The 18,717-nt window shown below is 48.9% G+C and overlaps 1 protein-coding gene across 2 annotated transcripts; it reads right to left on the bottom strand.

Annotated features, from left to right (window-relative positions):
- Positions 1 to 297: 297 nt before the first annotated feature.
- Positions 298 to 16,747, bottom strand: Urm1 (ubiquitin related modifier 1). 2 transcript variants are annotated; one of them, XM_057755239.1, is made up of 5 exons: positions 15,358 to 15,467; positions 11,905 to 11,975; positions 3,663 to 3,744; positions 1,898 to 1,946; positions 298 to 1,584 (listed from the first exon to the last, which is right to left on the bottom strand). In XM_057755239.1, the coding sequence occupies exons 1-5, from the start codon at positions 15,426 to 15,428 to the stop codon at positions 1,516 to 1,518; spliced, it is 342 nt and encodes a 113-aa protein (XP_057611222.1). In that variant the 5' UTR covers positions 15,429 to 15,467; the 3' UTR covers positions 298 to 1,515. The 2 variants fall into 2 exon arrangements, with proteins under 2 accessions (XP_057611222.1, XP_057611223.1); XM_057755240.1 differs by lacking the exon at positions 15,358 to 15,467 and adding an exon at positions 16,626 to 16,747 and having other exon boundaries at positions 302 to 1,584.
- Positions 16,748 to 18,717: the final 1,970 nt, after the last annotated feature.

Here is an 18,717-nt window from a genome sequence, read left to right as displayed (position 1 = left end):
GACCAGGGATAGGCTGAACCTCTAAAAATGACAAGCTGTGAGGATGGTGACAAGGCCTGACATCAGCAGTCTCAATAGCTCTTGGACCCAACACTGGCTTTCAGGTGCACCCAGCCAGTTCTCACCAGTAACCCCAACATGGCTGCTCCCACCCACACAAGCCCAAGGGTCTGCTGCTCTGTGGCAGTGTCTGGGGACAGCTCACCAACCAGGGAGTCATATGTTCTTCACTCCCCAACAATGGTCCACAACATTAGAAACTCTATGTGGGGAAAGGAATTCCATTCTTACTGACATTTAACATGAAGCAACACTTAGGGTCAGATGAAGCTTTTCTCTGCAGGTCGTGGAAGTCACGGGGCTCAGCATCCTTACTTAGGCCACCCTCCTCTGGGTTCTGGAACTGCTGACTGCAGTTGGCAGAACAAACCCTAGGCTTAGACCGCGGGTGAGAATGGCTCAGGATCTGGACACTCTCTTCTCCGGATGGCCTTACTGAACCACCCTCTCTTTGGAACAGTGCATGTGTGAGCCTTTCAGGTGAAGGCCATCTGAGCCTTTGGCCAGAACAGAGCCATAGATTTGCGGAATACAGGGTACCACCAGTTTCTAAGGATGAAGCTCTAAGCAAGGGTAGTAAAAAACCTAGTCTCTTTATTTGTCCAACGCCAGCTGCTGTAGGCACAAGGTCCCCAGATTTCCAGAAGGGATGGAGGAAAGGAGGGCACAATCCTCTGTCTACCAGGTGCTGCACATTCAAACCTTGCTTATTTCAGGAAGCTAGGAGTTATATACACATGGAGGCCCTGCCTGCTGTCTAAGGCTAGGTTACTTCCTTACATTCTCTCCCTAACAGAATGAGTTGTAGGCAGTCTGGAGAGTGTCTCAGGAGCCCATCTGGTAGCCTATGTAGGGGGAAGGCCAGCCAGGGTCAAGGGCTGGGGGGGAGGGGTGTGGCTAGGAGAGCAGCTGCTGGGTGGAGGGAGGGAGGTGAGCAGTGAATAGGGGACCCCAGCTGGGGTTCCATAATGACATCAGTGGGGGACAAGCAGAGTCTTCAGTGTCCAGATGGGGAAACTGAGGCGGAGGCCCCTCTAATCTTTGGCAAGAGAGGGGCTTCTCATCAGTTACTCCAGTTCATCCATCTTCCCCATGAAGATGTCTTTCAGGCAGTCACTCAAGTGCTTAGATATACCAAGACACAGGAGTGGCAAGCAGCTGGATCACCTGGGCATAGAGCCCCCTCCACTCCTGACATATTAAGGAGCACCCTCCCCCACCTCTGCGGGAAGGAGTGCTGGGCTCAGGCATCTGCTCTCCCTCCCTGCTCACGTGCCTTGCCCAGAAAGGCTCATTTTTAGCACCTGGCCTCTTTTCCCTGCCTAGAGGGAGCTCAGGGGTACAGCAGAGAAGGAGGCAGCCAAGGGGGACTGAGGACCTGGAAGCAGGGCCCAAGGAGAGGTGTGGTTGTCCTGTGCTCCCCTCACAAAGGTGCCTGGGCTCACAGAGGAGCCCTCAGCCGCCGTGCAGTGTGGAGATGAAGAGGATGCTGTCCTGGTCCTGCAGCTGGTAGTCCAGCTCCCCCTGGGGTAGGAAAGAGGGACAGGGACCATCAGAACATGGTCCAGGTCATTGCCAGGTGTTGGAACAGGGAAGAGAAAGGTAAAGGTGGCTATTCTGGGAATGAAAGAAAAACCTCACCAGAAAAATGGAGATCTTACACATCAACCTTCAAATCTCCAGGATGGGTGCACTCCCTGCCTCCCTCCCCAGCGGCCATTCAATCCCTCCTTATTTGAGGTAGAAGACAGGAAGAGCCCCATGGGGGTGGGGTATGAATGAGATAGGTCTCCCAGCCCGACCTGGACTAGGGAAGAGTGTCACCGGAGGTACTGACCAGCAGTTCCCAGTCGGCATCGTTAATCAGCACCAGAATTCCTGGCCGCCTGTGGGAAAGAGGGTAGTAAGGGGCAGGAAGTGGAAGGAGAGAGGCTCAGAGCCTGTGGGCTGCAGGAGTGTGGGGGAACCTTTGCCCCCGACTTCCCACCAAGTGGAGGCTATAGTCTGCATAGTCAGAAAACCAGGTCAGACAATCAAGGTCTTGAGGGCATCTTCAAGAAAATGGGCAAGGGTCAGCATCACCTACCACCCAGACTTCAGGCAAGGCATTTTACTTCTGATCATCAGCTTTCATCATGTGAAAACAGAACCAATTATAAAGTCTGCCCCACAAAGATCGTTGAGGGAATATAACTAAATGGCTTGCTTGCCACTATGTCTTAGTAACCAGCAAAAGGAATCTATTTTTTCCAGTGTCTAATCTTACTCTCCTAGGCTCTGGAAAGGAAGGCTTTGGCTTCTAGGCCTCCAGGATACCTATTCTGGAGGAAGCACACTCAGCTCTTCTGGATCAAAAAAGGCTGCCGGTGGCTAAATGCTTGAGAGCCAGTCGTGGTTGTACTGGCAATGGTCCAGGGAGCACTGGTGTCCTTGCAGGTGGCTTCCAGGACTGCTGGGCCAGAAACTGGAGACTGGAGAACAGTCCTAGCCGACGGGCTGACGAAAGAGTCTCCCCGTTTCATGGCCTGTCTCCTTGGCAGGAGACCATCCTTGTTTAGAAGTGGAATGACTTGGTTTTTGTTAGCAGGCTGGAACAGGTGGGAGCTGTGTGTCTGAGTGGTATGTGCCGTGGTAACCTGGAATCTTAGCTTTGTGATGTCTCACACTGTACCTACTGACCACATACAGCCATTTCAAGGACCAAAGAGAAAATGGAATATTTTAGTGATATTTATTTAATTTTAAATTCTGTGTATGTGTGTACAGGTGAGTTCAGGTGTAGCAGAGGCTGAACGAGTCAGAGCTGGAGGGAGGGTGACAGGCAGTTGTGAGCTACCTGATGTGGGTCTGGGAATCAAACTCAGTCCTCTGGGAGAATAGTACTGGCTCTCAGCCGCTAGCCATCTCTTGAGTCTGGTTTGACTTTTAAGACAGATTCTTGTTATGTAGCTCAGACTATCCTCAAACTCGTGACAATCCTCCCACCTCAGCCTTTTGTTTTGTTTTGTTTTTGAGTGTCTTACTCTATAGCCCTGGCTGTCCTAGAACCCTGTAGTAAACCAGACTGGTCTACAACTTACAGAGATCCACCAGTCTCTGACCACAAAGAGCTGGTATTAAAGGTGTGTGCCGCCACACCCAGGTAAAAGGGAGTATTTAGCTTCTTGGTCACCCTGGCCAACTTTGAGGGTTCAACCAGCCACAAGTGACAGCACTGATAAAGAATGCTTCTCACATGAGGAAAGGTCTGGGACCACTGTCCTAGATCAGCATGGCTTTCTTGGTACTTTCTGTACAGAGGACAGCTGAGGCTAGGAGAAGCAAAGTAACTCACCTAGGTTTCTGCATTCGGTAGTAACCAGAAGCATAACGCAAACTTTTGGGAAAACTTACTAGGCTCCTTTCATACAGGCTTGTAAGAACTCAAACAGGCTAGTGTGGTAATAAGAGAACTAGAAACAGACTAGAACACGGTTCTTTCCTCAGAGGAGTTTGAGAAAATAGGGGACTCAAGAGGATAAGATGTTCAGAACCAAAGGCTTACTTAGTTAGACAACCTTCCCTCTCTCTGCCTTGCTCAGGAATGGGGGAAGGGAACTCACACACTCTCTCCCTGGATGAACAGCTCTGGCCGCTCTTTTAGCAAGTTCTTCTTGATCCAGACAAGGAGGTTCCGGATGTCCCCTAGAGAGGGAGGCACAGAACAAACCAAGGTCAAAGCCAACTCATTCCCAGGCCCCAAAGCCTTGCCCAGCACAGAAGAAAATGAACATGGGGCTCACATGGCCAGAAGCCTGATTAGGAGAGGCCAGTGACTGTCAGGAGGGTCTTCAGAGAAAGTGGTCACTGCACAGCTGAAGGCAGTGGGAGGAGCTACAAACAGCAGGGACAGGAGCTGGAAAGAGGGCTTAGTGGGGAAGGGGCGGTACTGTTCTTTCAGAGGACCCAAGTTCAGTTCCCAGCACTCACACTGGGTGGCTCATGGCCACCTATGCCTCCAGTTCCCAGGGACCGATACCTTCTTCTAAACTCTCTATGCACTTACACATGCATATGCCCACACATATGTACACATAATTAAAAGGATTTTTTTAAAAAAAGAATTCAGAGACAAGGCTGTTTAGAGGGCATCAAAGAGGCCCTGCCACCTTTATCTCCTCTGCCAGTCCAGCTAGGGAGGCCTCAGCTTTGCTCCCAGGCAGGGTCTGCATAGATTTCCCTTTGAGAGGGAGAAAAACAACGGCTGAGCCGATAACATCAGTTAATTTCCTCTAGCAGAGGGAGACAAGGCTCCTCACCAGCAGACACTGACAAATCCTTGCTCACTGGGCCACTTCTGCATCACCCTGGGGGGTGGCCACCTTGCCAAGGCAAGAAGAGGTTCTGGGTTGCAAAGACCTCTCCTGTTCTGCCTCCTGGGATGGGCTCTGGGATGGTCACCAGCTTCTTTGTGCAGCATGAGGAGGCAGTGGTCTCCAGGGTTACCAGTAGCAAACTGGGATTGGTCTGCATCTACAAAGGCTGTGGTACCCGGGACCTCCACCACTCTTCACTCAGATTTTTTCTAAGACTCCTGGAGGTCCTGCTCTCACAGATGCCTTGAGAACAAAGGTCCTAGAGAAACAAGTAGCATTTAGGGAGCCACAGGGAACTTGTCCTGAGTCAGTGTCTTAGAGGGGTCAGCTGCCTTTGACTGCCCCTGAGACAAAGCTCTGAGGCTAAGTTGAAGCAAGGTGAGAATGTGGCCTGAGCTACCCTGCCTAGAACACAAAGCCCTGGAATAATGGGCTGCTAATACACAGGGAAGCTTCACTCTGTGAGCTTCACACTGCGATGCACAGGAAGAATCTAGCCTTGGGTAGGGCCAGGAGGTGTGAAGGTGCAGTGTGGATAAACTAGTCCTGTTTCTGATGACAAACATCCCACAGGGCAACAAGCAGTGTTCATGGACTAAAACTGCCATTTCCCAATTTAAAATTCTATTTCCCCCTGTGAGACATGGTTTCTCTGTGTAGCCCTGACTGTCCTGGAACTTGCTCTATAGATTAGGCTGGCCTCAAACTCACAGATATTCGCCTGCCTCTGTCTCCCAAGTGCTGAGATTAAAAGTGTGTGTCACCACAGCCTGGCTAAAATTCCCTTTTAACTAAGCCAATGTGTAGTCCCCAGGGCGAGGAAGAAGGGTGTTGCCTCCCTCCAGCTGCATTTGGACTCTTTGGCGGACTCTTCCCCAAGGCCAAAGTTGCAGAGGCATCCCCTTGGCTCTGAATCCCCTTGGCCTCCATTTTGGCACTGTCTGGTGGCCGCCAGCCCATACATCTTGTGGCTGTGCGATAGAACTATTGAAGTCTGACACATCCATCAGCCAGGCATCAGCCAGCCTCAGCAGCCAGGGCTGTGCTCGTGTTTGGACACGGAAGAACTGGGAAGAGCTTGGCCCAGTGACCACAGGCTATATCTGACAGTCCTGGCTTGCTGATATAGAATCAGGATTCTCCTGGGGAATAGTCCTGGCTCCCTTCAAAGAGGGGGCTTCTGCTCCACTCTCGAAAGCTTGAGAATAACGGAGGGATAGTGGTCATGTTGGAGTCATCCACATGATGACAATGTCATGGACTCCCAGAGGGGTGGCTGGGGGATGAGTCTGCTGCCCAGTGCTGGCTCATTTATCATGATGCTCTTATTTGCTGAGGTCACTCCCTCCCTCTTCTGCCTGCCCCCCAGTCCAGGCCCGCCTACATTTTTGATAGCATGTTACCATGGTGAGGCTGCTGCATCACAGCAGCCTTTATTGTCCCTGTGCCTGGATTTGGGGGTGGGGAGAGGTGGAACTCATGGCTCCCTTCTCAGGCTGCAAGGGCCACTCAGCCTGGCCTGAAATGCACCCCCCCGGGACATCTTGCTTGGCTTGCTGAGGCCCAGACAATATGCAAATAGACTCCAAGCCAGATGGTCGGCTTCCAAAGGCACCCAGGGGAGGAGGAAGGGTTAAGCAGAGTCAGGGATGGTGGCTTGGGGTGGTTCTGGGATAGATGGGGGTAAGGAACCTTCCTTTCGCCTTCCCACTATTTTCCTTCCTTCCCACTCCTCCTGAGCATGGTCTCCCTCCTGCAGGCGCCATGCACAGGCCAAACATTTATTGAGCAACTATCCTGTGATGGCTCTAGGGTGATGGTGGCAAGCAAGATGGACACAGAGCCTTCCTTGTGAGGGCAGCAGAGGTGGCAGACATTACTTAATTAGCTGTGGTGCGTGCTAACTCCTTTGGGAGCAGGAAGAGCCTTTCCAAGAGTGTTAACACTGAAGCTTTTGGCCTGAAGGATGAATGGGCTTGGGTGGGGGAAGTGTTCTGGACAGAAGGAAGCACATATGGGAAGAGCTGAGGCACTGTGCAACTGGCAGGTTCGAGGCAGCAGAAAGGACAAGGCAGGAGGAACAGCATTAGAGCCCCTGGGAAAGCCTGCTCCAAATGAGGTTGCTCCCGCCTCCTAAAGCCTAGGGCCCTGATGAGGTGTGTGTCTCCAAGCTTCTCTGCCCCACCACAACATGGCACTCCCACTGCTGCTCCCAGAGTGGAATCTGAGGGCTCAGGGATGTTGCTCTCACAGCTCTGTCCCAAGATGCCAGTGGGAGAAGGTCACGGTCATAATGGTTTACCTGAGACAAGAGTCTCAAGTAGCCGGGCGGACCGTAAACCTGCTGTGTGGCTAAAGAACCCCAGCCAATCATGGGTCTGCATTACCATGTCTGCCAGTTTTAGTTTTGAGTGGGAATCCATTCCTTCCTAGTCATATGACCTTAGGAAGGGACTTCTCAGAGCCTCAGCTTTCTTTAAAAAAGAAAAAAAAAAATGAGGTAAGACTGCATCATTATTGGACTGGAGAGAAGGCTCAGCAGGTAAGAGTGCTTGCTACCCTTCCAGGACCAGAGTTGTTAGGTCTCTGTCTCTCTGTCTCTCTCTCATACACACACAGTCATACACATTCACGAATAGACACACGCATATACAAAAATAAAATTTTTTCAATTCTGAACAAAGAATGGAGATCTACAGAGATAGTTAAAGCACTAGCTGCTCTTGCAAAGGGCCCAAGTCTGACTTTCATTGCCCATAAGGCATTTCAGAATCATCTACAACTCCAGTTCTTGGGAATCTGATGCCCTGCTCTGATCTTCATGGGTACCAGGCATCGTGTACATGGTGCACAGATTTATATGTAGGCAAAATACCCATACGCATAAAATTACTTTTTTGAAAATGCGTTATTATAAGGATCAAATAAGACAATCTTGGAGTTGTGCCTAGACTATCAATTACTCCCGAATCCAGGGGGAAAAGCTATCTCCTCTGGACTGACTCTCAAACATGTTGGTTTTTTACATGCTCTGCCCATCGCCCAGAACCCTAGCCTTAGAGAGAGGTGTACACAAACCAGGTAGTGCTGGGGCTTTCTGTGGGATATGTGCTCATTGGAAGCCAGATGGAAGGAACAGAAATAAGAGAGGTTATAGCAGGGAGGTGGTGGTGCACACCTTTACTCCCAGCACTCGGGAGGCAGAGGCAGGTGGATCTCTGAGTTCAAGGCCTTCCTGGTCTACAGAGCAAGTTCCAGGACAGTCAGGACTATACAGAGAAACCTTGTCTCATAAAACAAAATGAAAAAGGAAAGAAAGGAAGAAAGAAAAACAGAGAGAAGGAAAGAAAGAAGGAAAGAAAGGAGGAAAGAAAGAAGGAAAGAAAGAAAGAAAGAAGGAAGGAAGGAAGGAAGGAAGGAAAGAAAGAAAGAGGAAGGAAGGAAGGAAGGAAGGAAGGAAGGAAGGAAGGAAGGAAGGAAGGAAGGAAGGAAGGAAGTAGGGCCCATACACTGGTCTTCCTTCCCAGGTTGCCCAGGTTGGCCTGGGTCCTGCCTCAGACAATACTCTTGTCTCAGCCTCCCACCACTGTTGCGGTTACAAGCACATGCCATTCCTCCCACCATCTTCCTCCAATTTTAGGTGTTTGGATCTGTAAGATGCCAAAGGTTGGTCTAGCTCCTGGGGCAGGCTGTGTGGGAAGATTCACATTCCAAGGCTGTGCATGCCATAGCCAGCCGTGCACTCAGTGCTGAGGAAGAAGTGCCCTAAAGCAAGGTTTCCAGTGCAAGAGACCTGACTGGCCCATCAGGGGACAGCAGGGAGAGGAGCTGCTGCTTTGTGTTAGATGGTTAAAGGTCAAATAGAGAGGCTTGCATTGAGGGCAAGATAGCCTTGGGCCAGGCACTTCACCTCAATGTATTGGCACCATTTATCCTGACCAGCGTGGATAATAATCCACACTCTAAAGGGTTGCTGTGAGGATTAAGGCAAAACACTAGCAGAACACACAGTGAACACTCCACAGATGGGTGTCTAAGCTGTGTACTCAAGTCTTGATTCCTTATCCTCTGGGCTGCCAGAATCCTGACCTAAATAAAGGTGGCCATGCACAGGAACCTTGGTGTGCACATTCGAGTGAAGCACGAAACCTCTCACTAGGCTGGACTTGGTGCTGAACTCAGTAATCCCAGCAGTGCGAGGCTGAAGCAGATCAGGTCATCCCTGGCTACATAGCAAGTTTATAGGCCAGCCTGGGTTCCACGAGAACCTACCTTAAAAACACTTGGGGGAGGGGTGTCACAAAAGTGGAGGAATATACTCAAACTACATTATATATTAGGCAGGAAAAGGGTCTTGGGCAACCTTGTATGATAAAATAAGAAAGAAAATGGAAGCCGGGCGGAGGCAGGCAGATCTCTGTGAGTTCGAGACCAGCCTGGTCTACAAGAGCTAGTTCCAGGACAGGCTCCAAAACAACAGAGAAACCCTGTTTCGAAAAAACCAAAAAAAAAAAAAAAAAAAAAGAAAAGAAAGAAAGAAAGAAAGAAAGAAAGAAAGAAAATGGAACCTCCACCCAGAATTCCTTGCCCCAGTAGACCTTTCCTGCTTAGAAGATACTGACAGCCTACACTGGCAGGGCTCCTGAGGGCACCTGTTCTCAACCTGTGGGTCGCTATCCCTTTGGGGGAATCACATATTTACATTACAATGCACAATGGTAGTAACATTACAGTTAAGAAGTAGCAATGAAATAACTGTGGTTGGGGGTTCCCACGTGGCAGCATCACGAAGGCTAGGAGCGCCGCCTTAGAGGGTCAGTACAGCCCCTCGGAGCTGAAGAGATGCAGCCCCGGCTGCTGCAGCAGAGCCTCATTCGGCCCCTGTGAACACACAGGGCTGCTCCGTGTGAAGTGTGTCTTCTGCCATTCCTGTCCCCTGGGTCTGCTGGAGCACAAGGCCCATGACAACAAATGTATTTATTTTCTCACTCCACCTGGGCCCTAAATCTTGTCCATAAGTTAAACTGTCCCTTCCCTATCAAGTCTACTGGCTCTGGCTCTTCTGGGATTCCCACCCCAGGCCTCAGCGAAAGGGGAGAAGAAAGAGCTGGCAAGGGTGGAATGAAAGAGAAGAGGGGTGGGGGAACCTCAGAGGCTCCATTTACAAGTGAATGAGGGTAAGAATGGAGCAGTTTGTGGGCTAAACTGGCCTCAGAAGGAGGTTTACAGATGTGTGAGGGGACGCTCCTCATTGTTTAATTAAGCAGAAAGTGGATCTTTTCAAAAGCAATTTTGCACAGGGACTGGGAGGGAGGGGAGAGGAGGAGGTAGGAAAGGGATCAGCAAACAGGCCTGGAGAGCAGAGAAAGGAACAGCTGGCCCCAGAGAGGCTGTGAAATGCATGCTAAGCAGTTTAAAGCACCCAGGAGCTGCTGCTCAGCTCCTGCCCTCCCTGGCCAGCTACCTTTTAAGTTGACTTGAGTAAGAAGGAGTGGGGCTTGCCTGTGATGGTGCAGCAGAAGAAAAGGGACAGCCTGGGCTACACAGAGAAAGCTCCTGGTTCAACCAGTGGAAATGGCAACTACTTCTTGGGTTAGGCACAAGCAGGAACCAGAACAAAGAAGGCATCACCACTAACAAGGGGGATAAATGAGTACTACTCAAGTGACACTGAGTGACATGGGGACAGAATTGTGAACGAGTGCACTTTTTTCTATCAAGCAAACCTTAATAGGAAATAAACCCCCAGGTTCACTTCCCAGCACCCACATGGTGGCTCACAGCTGTCTGTAACTCCACATTCCAGGGGACCCAACACCCTCACCCAGACATACATGCAGGCATAAAAATCAATGTCTATAAAAAATAAATAAAAGAGGAAATAAACTATAACTTGTGGTATTTTATTTTGCATGTAGTCTCTTATGTATCCCAGGGCTGGCTTCAAACTCTTCATAACTTTGAACTTCTAGTCATCTGCCTCTGTCTCCTGAGTGGTGGTATTACAGGGTCACACCACCACACCTAGTTTTAGGCCTGGTTTATTCAGTGCTGGGATGGAACAAAGGACTTTATGCATGTTAAGCAAATCGTCACCTAAGCTACACCTTCAGCCCCAACTGGTATTTTAAATTCTCTTTGGAGACAAGGTCTCACTATGTAGCCCTGACTGTCCTATGTAGATGAGGCTAACCTTGAGCTCAGAGATCTAGCTGCCTCTGCCTCTAGGGCGCTGGGATTTAAAGTGAGCTTCATGCCTTTAACCCACCATTTGGGAGGCAAGAGGCAGGAGGCTCTCAGGGAGCTCAAAGTTAGCAGGTCTACAGAATGAGTTCCAGGGCAGTGAAACCATGTTAGCCTGGTCTACAGAGTGAGTTCTGGGACAGAGAAACCATGTTTTAAAAAACAAACAAACAAACAAACAAAAGTGTCCTCATTAGTACAGTGGTAAAAAAAAAAAGTGAGCGTCACTGTGCCTGCATCGGGATGTAAGGTGTGTGCCACTACTGCCTGGAGCAATTTTCTTGCCCTGCTTTTTATTACGTTTATTATTCACACGTGTGTGTTACGGTATCTTTATTTGCTGAGCCCTCTTTTTAATTTAATTTTTTTTTTTTTTTGAGACAGGGTCACTCTCTGGCTGTCCTGGAGCCTGCTGGGTAGACCAGGTTGGTCTCAAATTCACAGAGATCCTCCTGCCTCTGTCACTGAGTGCTGGGATAAAAGCTGTGTGCTACCATGCCCAGCATATTTTTAAAGATTTATTTATTTTCTTTATATAAGTGGAGTTTTTCTATTTGTTTTGTTTTAAGACAAGGTCTCAAACTGGGCAATGGTGGCACACACTTTTAATCCTAGCACTTGGGAGGCAGAGGCAGGCAGATCTCAGAGTTTCAGGACAGCCAGGGCTGAGAAATACTATCTTGAGCTCCCCTCTACACACACACACACACACACACACACACACACACACACACACACACACACACAGAGGTTAAGGTCTCACTGTGTAGCCCTGGCTAGCCTGGAACTCTCTATGTGGAACAGGTTAACCTCAAAACTCAGAGATCCACCTAGACTTCCTGCCTTTGCTTCCCCAAATGTGGATCTAAGGTGTATACTACCACATCTGGCTTGTATGAGTGTTTTTCCTGCATATGTGTCGGTCAGTGTACCTTATTTGTGCCTGGTGCGCAGAGACCAGAGGGCCTAAATCCCCTGAAACTGGAGTTACAGATGTGTGGGTGCTGGGAACTAAACCTGGGTTCTCTGCAAGAACATTCAGTACTCCTCATAGATGAGCCACTGCTCCAGCCATTCCCCATGTGAAGATCAATCTCCCACCTCTTCTTGCAGAGCTGGCCAGGCCCAGCAAGGAGGGAAAACATACTTTCCAGTTTCTTCTTCCTTTGCTACTGGCCAAGACAATCCTAACTTTTTCCACTCATGCCCAGTGGCCCCATAGAGCAGCCAGGAATCCAATACTCACAGGGTCCCTCTTGCTCAGGCAAGGTGACTTGATGTTTTTTCACTCCATCAAACAGGAGCTCCGCACCACCTCTGCAAAAGAGGGCCAAAGACAGACAGCTGGGTAAGTTACTGCTAACAGGACTGAGACGAGCCTGACAACCTGAACTGGGAACATGGCTGGGAGGAAAGATGAGACACAAACACCAAGGTTCAGGAACAGCCTAGCTATAGTAACTTTGTGCTGTGGTAAAGAGGATGTAAAGTCTCCACTATTAGTGGAGAGCCCAAGCCTACTGCCTCCTTTACTTTGCTTTCTTGAGAGGTAGTTTAGTACACAGCAGAACCCAGGCAACAGAGCTGCCAGTTCCAAGGAGGAAATCAGGCTCTACATCTGCTTGCCAGTCAGCCTCTGGCCAAGTACCCACCATTACAAGCCTTGATTTTACTTCTAAAATTGCTGAGCTGCCCTTCTTGGGTGCCCTGGAGACCCTGTGCATTTCTAGCCAGGTAAGGGTAGAAATAACCCTGCTCCTGTTCACCTCTGTGCACTTCTGTGCACACATCACAGCAATGGGGGTAGAGAGAACCCACTGGGCTCAGCACTAAGTACAGCTGTTCACATCACCTTGTCAGTTACAAGATGACCCTCATCCCATTTCATCGTCTGGCCATCCCAGCAAAGGAGGAAGGAGGCAGACATTGTTAATTCCGTATGAAAAAGTGGACTGAAGCCCAGAGAAGGTAAGTAAACCCAGAGCCCTTTCAAAAAGTCCCCCAAGGACAGAGTTCAGTTTGTTTCTGCATCCCAGCATCTGGTCAAGGGATAGTCAAGACAGCAGAGATGCTCAAAGCCGAGTTCGGAAACCAGGACTACTGGTGTGGGCAGTAGGGCCTTCGGTGTTCCACACTATTTCTTCTTCTGCTTTCCTAATTCCCATCTCAGACTTCATGTTGTCTGAACTGAGAAGGCCCTAACAGACTTTTGATGGATGTGGTATTTCCCTCCCCATCACCCTTTCCCAATCTCTGGGAACAGAGATGTCCTGAGGCAGCCCACTAGGAGGCAAAGGCAAGGCAAACATTGTCATGGGGGAAACATGGGGGACTGTCATCTAAACAAGGTCACGCTTTGTTGATGCAGAACCGTGGAGGGGGAGCAAAGGCCCATCTGTGGCTGTGCGCAGGGCCACCTCAGCTGCAAGCCCACACAGACCTCCATTTATCCCCTTCCAAGAGCCTCACTTTCTGCTGGGCAGGGGTTGGCACATGCAGCAGCTGGGCTGGGGGAGGGTGATGGGCAGGGAGTTCAGGATTTGAGGGTCAGAGAAGTGGGGTGGGAATGGAGGCAAATAATCAAGAGTGGCCAAAGCTGGTAGTGCCAGGCTCCAAGGCCAAGCCTGTTTTTCCTCCTACAAACAGATGAAGAGCGCACCAGAGAGGCTTCGAGTGACCCATCACTGCTGGGTGAGCTAGGCCCGGGGGAGGGAGGGTAGTACTCCTTCCTGTCAGCATATCTGGAGTGAGAGACAGTGCACACCTAACCTCAGGACTGATTCAGAGAGGCAGACATGGGGGCTGTTTGAGCCCCAGAGACCTTAGGCCAGGTCCTCTGTTTTATAGGATTTGCCTGCCATTCAGTCTTAACTAAGATCTGTCCATCTTCTCTAAATACCCCAATTCCTGGTGTATGTGTCCGCTAATATCAGTGACAGGTCTACATTTCAGTCACTTTTTCTAGTTGCTTTAAAATGTATCTATCTAAAAGCTAGGCATGGTATCACATGCCTATAATTCTAGCACTTGGGAAGTAGAAGCAGGAGAAACAAGAATTCAAAGTCATCTTCCGGTACATATTGAGTTTAAGGCCAGCTTGTGTTACATGAAACCCTGCTTCAATGATCAACCAACCAACTAAAACCAAAAAAAAAAAAAAAAAAAAAAAAAAAAAAAAACCCTACCCATCTTTAGACTCCATCGACCTTATAGAGCACGAACAGACTCAAAATTAAATAAGGCCTCGCATACAGCAGAAATTTAAAAAATATTTGCCATACCAATGAATATGACTACTTCTCTGATCTTAATGGTGTATCCAGCCTTTCCAATACCTCCCAAACTCATGGAAAGGGAATCAAATCTAGGTCATTTCAGCCTGGAAAGGAGGTGCTCCAAACACACCTGTACTATACTTCCAATTCTACATGTACTGCAAACATGTTCTGCTAGGGCTAGGAAGTATAGTCTAGGTGGTAGAGTGTTTGCATTGCATGCCGGAAGCTTTGGATTCCACCCCCAGTACTGCATAAACTGAGCGTGATGGTAGATGCCTGTAATTGCAGCACTGGGGAGACAGAGGCAGAAGGGGCAGAAGTTCTAAGACTTTCTCCATTATCTACTGAGTCCAGAGATATAGGCCATCTTAGATACCATGCCTCAAAAGACACAACACAAAACAAAACCACCTCTATTAATAACAGTTCTGAAGGTATGCCAAAAGATGGCAGAATTGGTCCTAACAAGAAAGAGATGAAGCAGACATGATGGCACACACCTTCAGCCCCAGCACTCAGGAGCTCAGGAGACTGAGGCAGGCAGAACTTCTCTGTGAGTTCTAGGGCAGTCTACAGAGTGAATTCCATGACAGCTGTTACATTAAAAAAAAACAAACAAACAAAAAAAAACTCTTGAAAACACCCCCCACCCCCTGCACACACACAAAATATAGAAAGCCTTCTAAACCTAACAAAGCTGGTAGCACCAAGAGGATCACGTTTATTCTGGGTTCGGAGACAATAATTTCTAGACTTCTAGGACCAGTGAGGAAAGAATGGGCACTGTGGCCCCTCTGAAAAATTTTCTCAGATTCATAGTAAAAGGGGAAGCATATCTGTCAAGTGACAGAGTTAATCAAAGGTCAGAGGTTTAAAAAAAAACATTATCAGATGACATGCAGGGGCACATGCTATATCATGAGCTCTTGTCTCCACATAAAACCAAATTGGGAGGACAGAGGAAAGGCTTCTGGGTCTGGCAAGCATAAACAGACAGACAGACAGACAGATGGCCTTTCTGCAATGTTTGTGTGTGTGTATATAATTCATTCATTCATTCATTTATTATGGAGGATCTCTCACTATGTAGCTCAGCCTGATCTCAAAATTAGAGATCCAACTGCCCCTGCCTTCCAAGTAATGTTAGGTTGATAGGCATAAGCCACCATGCCCTGTGAAGCTGCAATTCTGATGGATCACTTATGTGGGGAGGCGTGGAAGGGAATGGACAGGTGGGAAAAGAATGTTGTCCAGTCTTGCTGGAGCTCAATATTGCTCTTAGTGTGAGAAAGGCCAAAGCTAGAAAGGAAGCAACGGTGTAGATCTGTAAACTCCGGAGGGCAAGGGTCTTATTTACTTTGCGACTTCCTTACTGTTGCCAGCAGTGTCTGTAGACAGAATACATCTGAAGAATGACTCACAATGGAGAAACATTAACCCCGAGAGCCTGAAGCTTCTTCCTTTTCAGTTCTGTTAAGGCCGGGCAAAGCATCAGGCAGCCTCCTCTTCTCCCCAGGTTGGGAGGTGGGAAGGTAGCGTGTTAGCTGGGCTAAGGGGCAGAAAGGCAAAACAGTCAGGAGGCCAGATCAATGTAGTTCTAATTGGATCCAAGCGGCCAGACAATATCAATTAAACTGCACTTAACATTCATGAGACTACCCCGTTCCAAGGGACAGGAATGCTGACCGCTGGAGGGAACAGACAGAGTGCTATTTATCTTTGTATCCTCCGTGTCTGGCTCGCTGCCTGGCACATGGTAGGCACTCAATAAATGACTGGTGAATGAACTACCCAATGAAGGGAAAACATTAAAGGAACAGGGGGCATCCAATGGAAAGAAAGGCATTGGGAAAGAATTTTATGATTCTATCCTAGAGTTTTCCCTTACTTAGCTTGTTCATCTACAGACACACACACTAGCTTTTCCATATGATTCCAGAAACAACCACCCATCTCTAGAGGCCTCAATCCTTTGTCTGTTCTCAAATCCAAAGTCTGTCTTCTGCACATTTGAGCACATGACAGACCTTCTGTGTGCTGGAAGAACAAAGTAGGGATTTGAGATTTTCAATTTTCCCTGTGTTCCTTCAAGGAATGATGTGCATCCCAATTGTGGAACTTTTCATCTTGTGCACACTATACTGCCAATGTTGGTCGCTCCCTCCGTGGTTGGTATCTGGGCTCCAGATCTGCAAAAGGCACTCATCAAACTACTTTGAAAGCGATTCGGGTCTGATTAAAACTCTCTCACGTTTGACAAAAAAAAAGAAAGGAGCGCTATCTTGGCCACACCGTCATCCAAGAAGAAAGTAGGCGGAACTGCCGCCCGAAGACAGAATTGGAAGAACAGGGAGACTCGTGTTCCCCTTAGGAGCCCAAATGCCAGGCAAGGTGGGTCGGGCTCGGAGTGACACTGGTAAAACACGCTGGAAGATGACATGCTCGCTATCAACGCCTCCGAGTCCCACATGTTACCGACCGAGGAGGGACTGTCATCGCACCTCCCTGCCGGTGTGCGCCTCTATTCTCGGTCTTACGGCCTCGTCGCCCAGGGAGACCGCGCCTGTCAGAGGCCAGGCAGGTGGCCCAGCTCTCGGAGGATGACAGTCGCCTCGGAAAGTCGAGGGAGTTCGGACTTTCAGGCGCTATAGCTTCGCTCCAGCCCCACGACGCCCCAGCTCTCACTCACCCGAACTCCACCTCCACACACAAGGGGGCCGCCATGTTGAGGAAGCCAAGCTAGCAGGACACGCCCTTCAACTTCCGGGACGCCCACTTATTTCCGGTCGCCTCCTGGTGCGTAAGCGGAAGAGACGGTGCCTACGGTTCCGGTGCTCTCCAGCTATTGGACAAAGGCGCGGTCCGGGCGCTGTGGCCTGGGGACCTGGTTGCAGACCTGGTTTCCAGAGAGCCCGGACTGGGAGGGAGCGACTTCCTGAAGAAAGACGACTAAGGAAGAAATTCATCAGCGTCTCCTGAGACGGTCGTGAGGCACGTACTGTTGATCTTTCATTGGTCACAAATCTGTTTCCAAACCAGGCGTGGTGGGACACACCTTTTAATCCCAGCGGTCAGAAAGTCGGAGAAGGCGGATCTGTGTGAGTGCAAGGAACTTCAGGGCAGCCAGGGCTACACGATTTTGTCACAAAATCGGGCCGGGCGGTAGTGGCGCACGCCTTTAATCCCAGCACTTGGGAGGCAGAGGCAGGCGGATCTCTGTGAGTTCGAGGCCCGGATCTCTGTGAGTTCGAGGCCAGCCTGGTCCACAAAGGGAGTTCCAGGACAGGCTCCAAAGCTACAGAGAAACCTTGTCTCGAAAAACAAAAAACAAAACAAAACAAAAAAAATCGGACTGTCACGTGTTCTGTGTTGTGTGTTTGACGGAGTAATACATGACCTCCCCAAATTCTTATTTCTGACCCAGTTTGCCTCGAGGTTATTTAGTTAACACTTGGTGTGCCTGGCATATTCGATTCTGTGGAGAGTCAGTAATAAAGGATGAGGGAGAAGTTTCTGCTGCTAGGTGACTCTGTATAGCAGTGAGACTGTAATCAAATAAATGCTAATCGTGATGTTAAATGTGAAATTCCAAACGGAAATAAATTATCTGAATTTATAGAATCCGTACTATAGATATTTGTAAAAGAAAATGTCGGGGCTAGGGAAATGGCTCACCTGGTAAAGCGCTTGCTGTACAAGTGTAAGGACTGGATTAAGATCCCTATATAAAATGGTGGACTAGAGAGAGGTTAAGAGCACTGACTAGGGCTGGAGAGATGGCTCGGAGGTTAAGAGCACTGAATTCTTCCAGAGGTCTTGAGTTCAATTCCCAGCAATCACATGGTGGCTCAAAACCGTCTGTAATGAAAGTTGGTGCCCACTTCTGGCCTGCAGGAATACAGGCAGAACTCTGTGTACATAATTAATTAAAAAAAATTTTTTTTTTTAAACAAAAAGCACTGACTGCTATTCTAAAGGACCCAAGTTTGATTCCAACACCCACATGGCAGCTCACAATTGTCTGTAACCTAGTTCTACTTACATTTATGCAAAAAAAAAAAAAAAACCTAATACACTGGACTGAAGAAATGGCTCAGTGGTTAAGAGCACTGACTGTTCTTCCAGAGGACCTGAGTTCAATTCCCAGCACCCACATGGCAGCTCACAACTGTCTGGAATTCCAACTCAGTAGAATCCAACATTCATGGCCGGGTGGTGGTGGCGCAAGCCTTTAATCCCCATTCAGGAGGCAGAAGCTGGCCGCTCTCTGTGAGTTCAAGGCCAGCCTGATCTACAAGGACAGGGTCCAAAGCTACAGAGAAACGGTCTCAAAAAAAAACAAAAAACAAGCAAACAAGCCGGGCGGTAGTGGCGCATGCCTTTAATCCCAGCACTCGGGAGGCAGAGACAGGCGGATCTCTGTGAGTTCGAGGCCAGCCTGGTCTACAAGAGCTAGTTCCAGGACAGGAACCAAAAACTACGGAGAAACCCTGTCTCGAAAAATCCAAAAAAAAAAAAAAAAAAACAAACAAACAAAAAAAAAACAAGCAAACAAAAAGAATCCAACATTCACACAGACATACCTGCACTGCAGACAAAATACCAATGCACATAATATAAAGTAAGAATAATGAGCCGGGCGGTGGTGGCGCACGCCTTTAATCCCAGCACTCGGGAGGCAGAGGCAGGCGGATCTCTGTGAGTTCGAGACCAGCCTGGTCTACAAGAGCTAGTTCCAGGACAGGCTCCAAAACCACAGAGAAACCCTGTCTCGAAAAACC

Source organism: Chionomys nivalis, chromosome 22 (assembly GCF_950005125.1).
Source record: "Chionomys nivalis chromosome 22, mChiNiv1.1, whole genome shotgun sequence".
In the NCBI taxonomy this organism is placed as follows: Eukaryota; Metazoa; Chordata; class Mammalia; order Rodentia; family Cricetidae; genus Chionomys; species Chionomys nivalis.
Note: the sequence above shows the minus strand (reverse complement) of the source record. Positions and strands in the feature narration are given on the sequence as shown.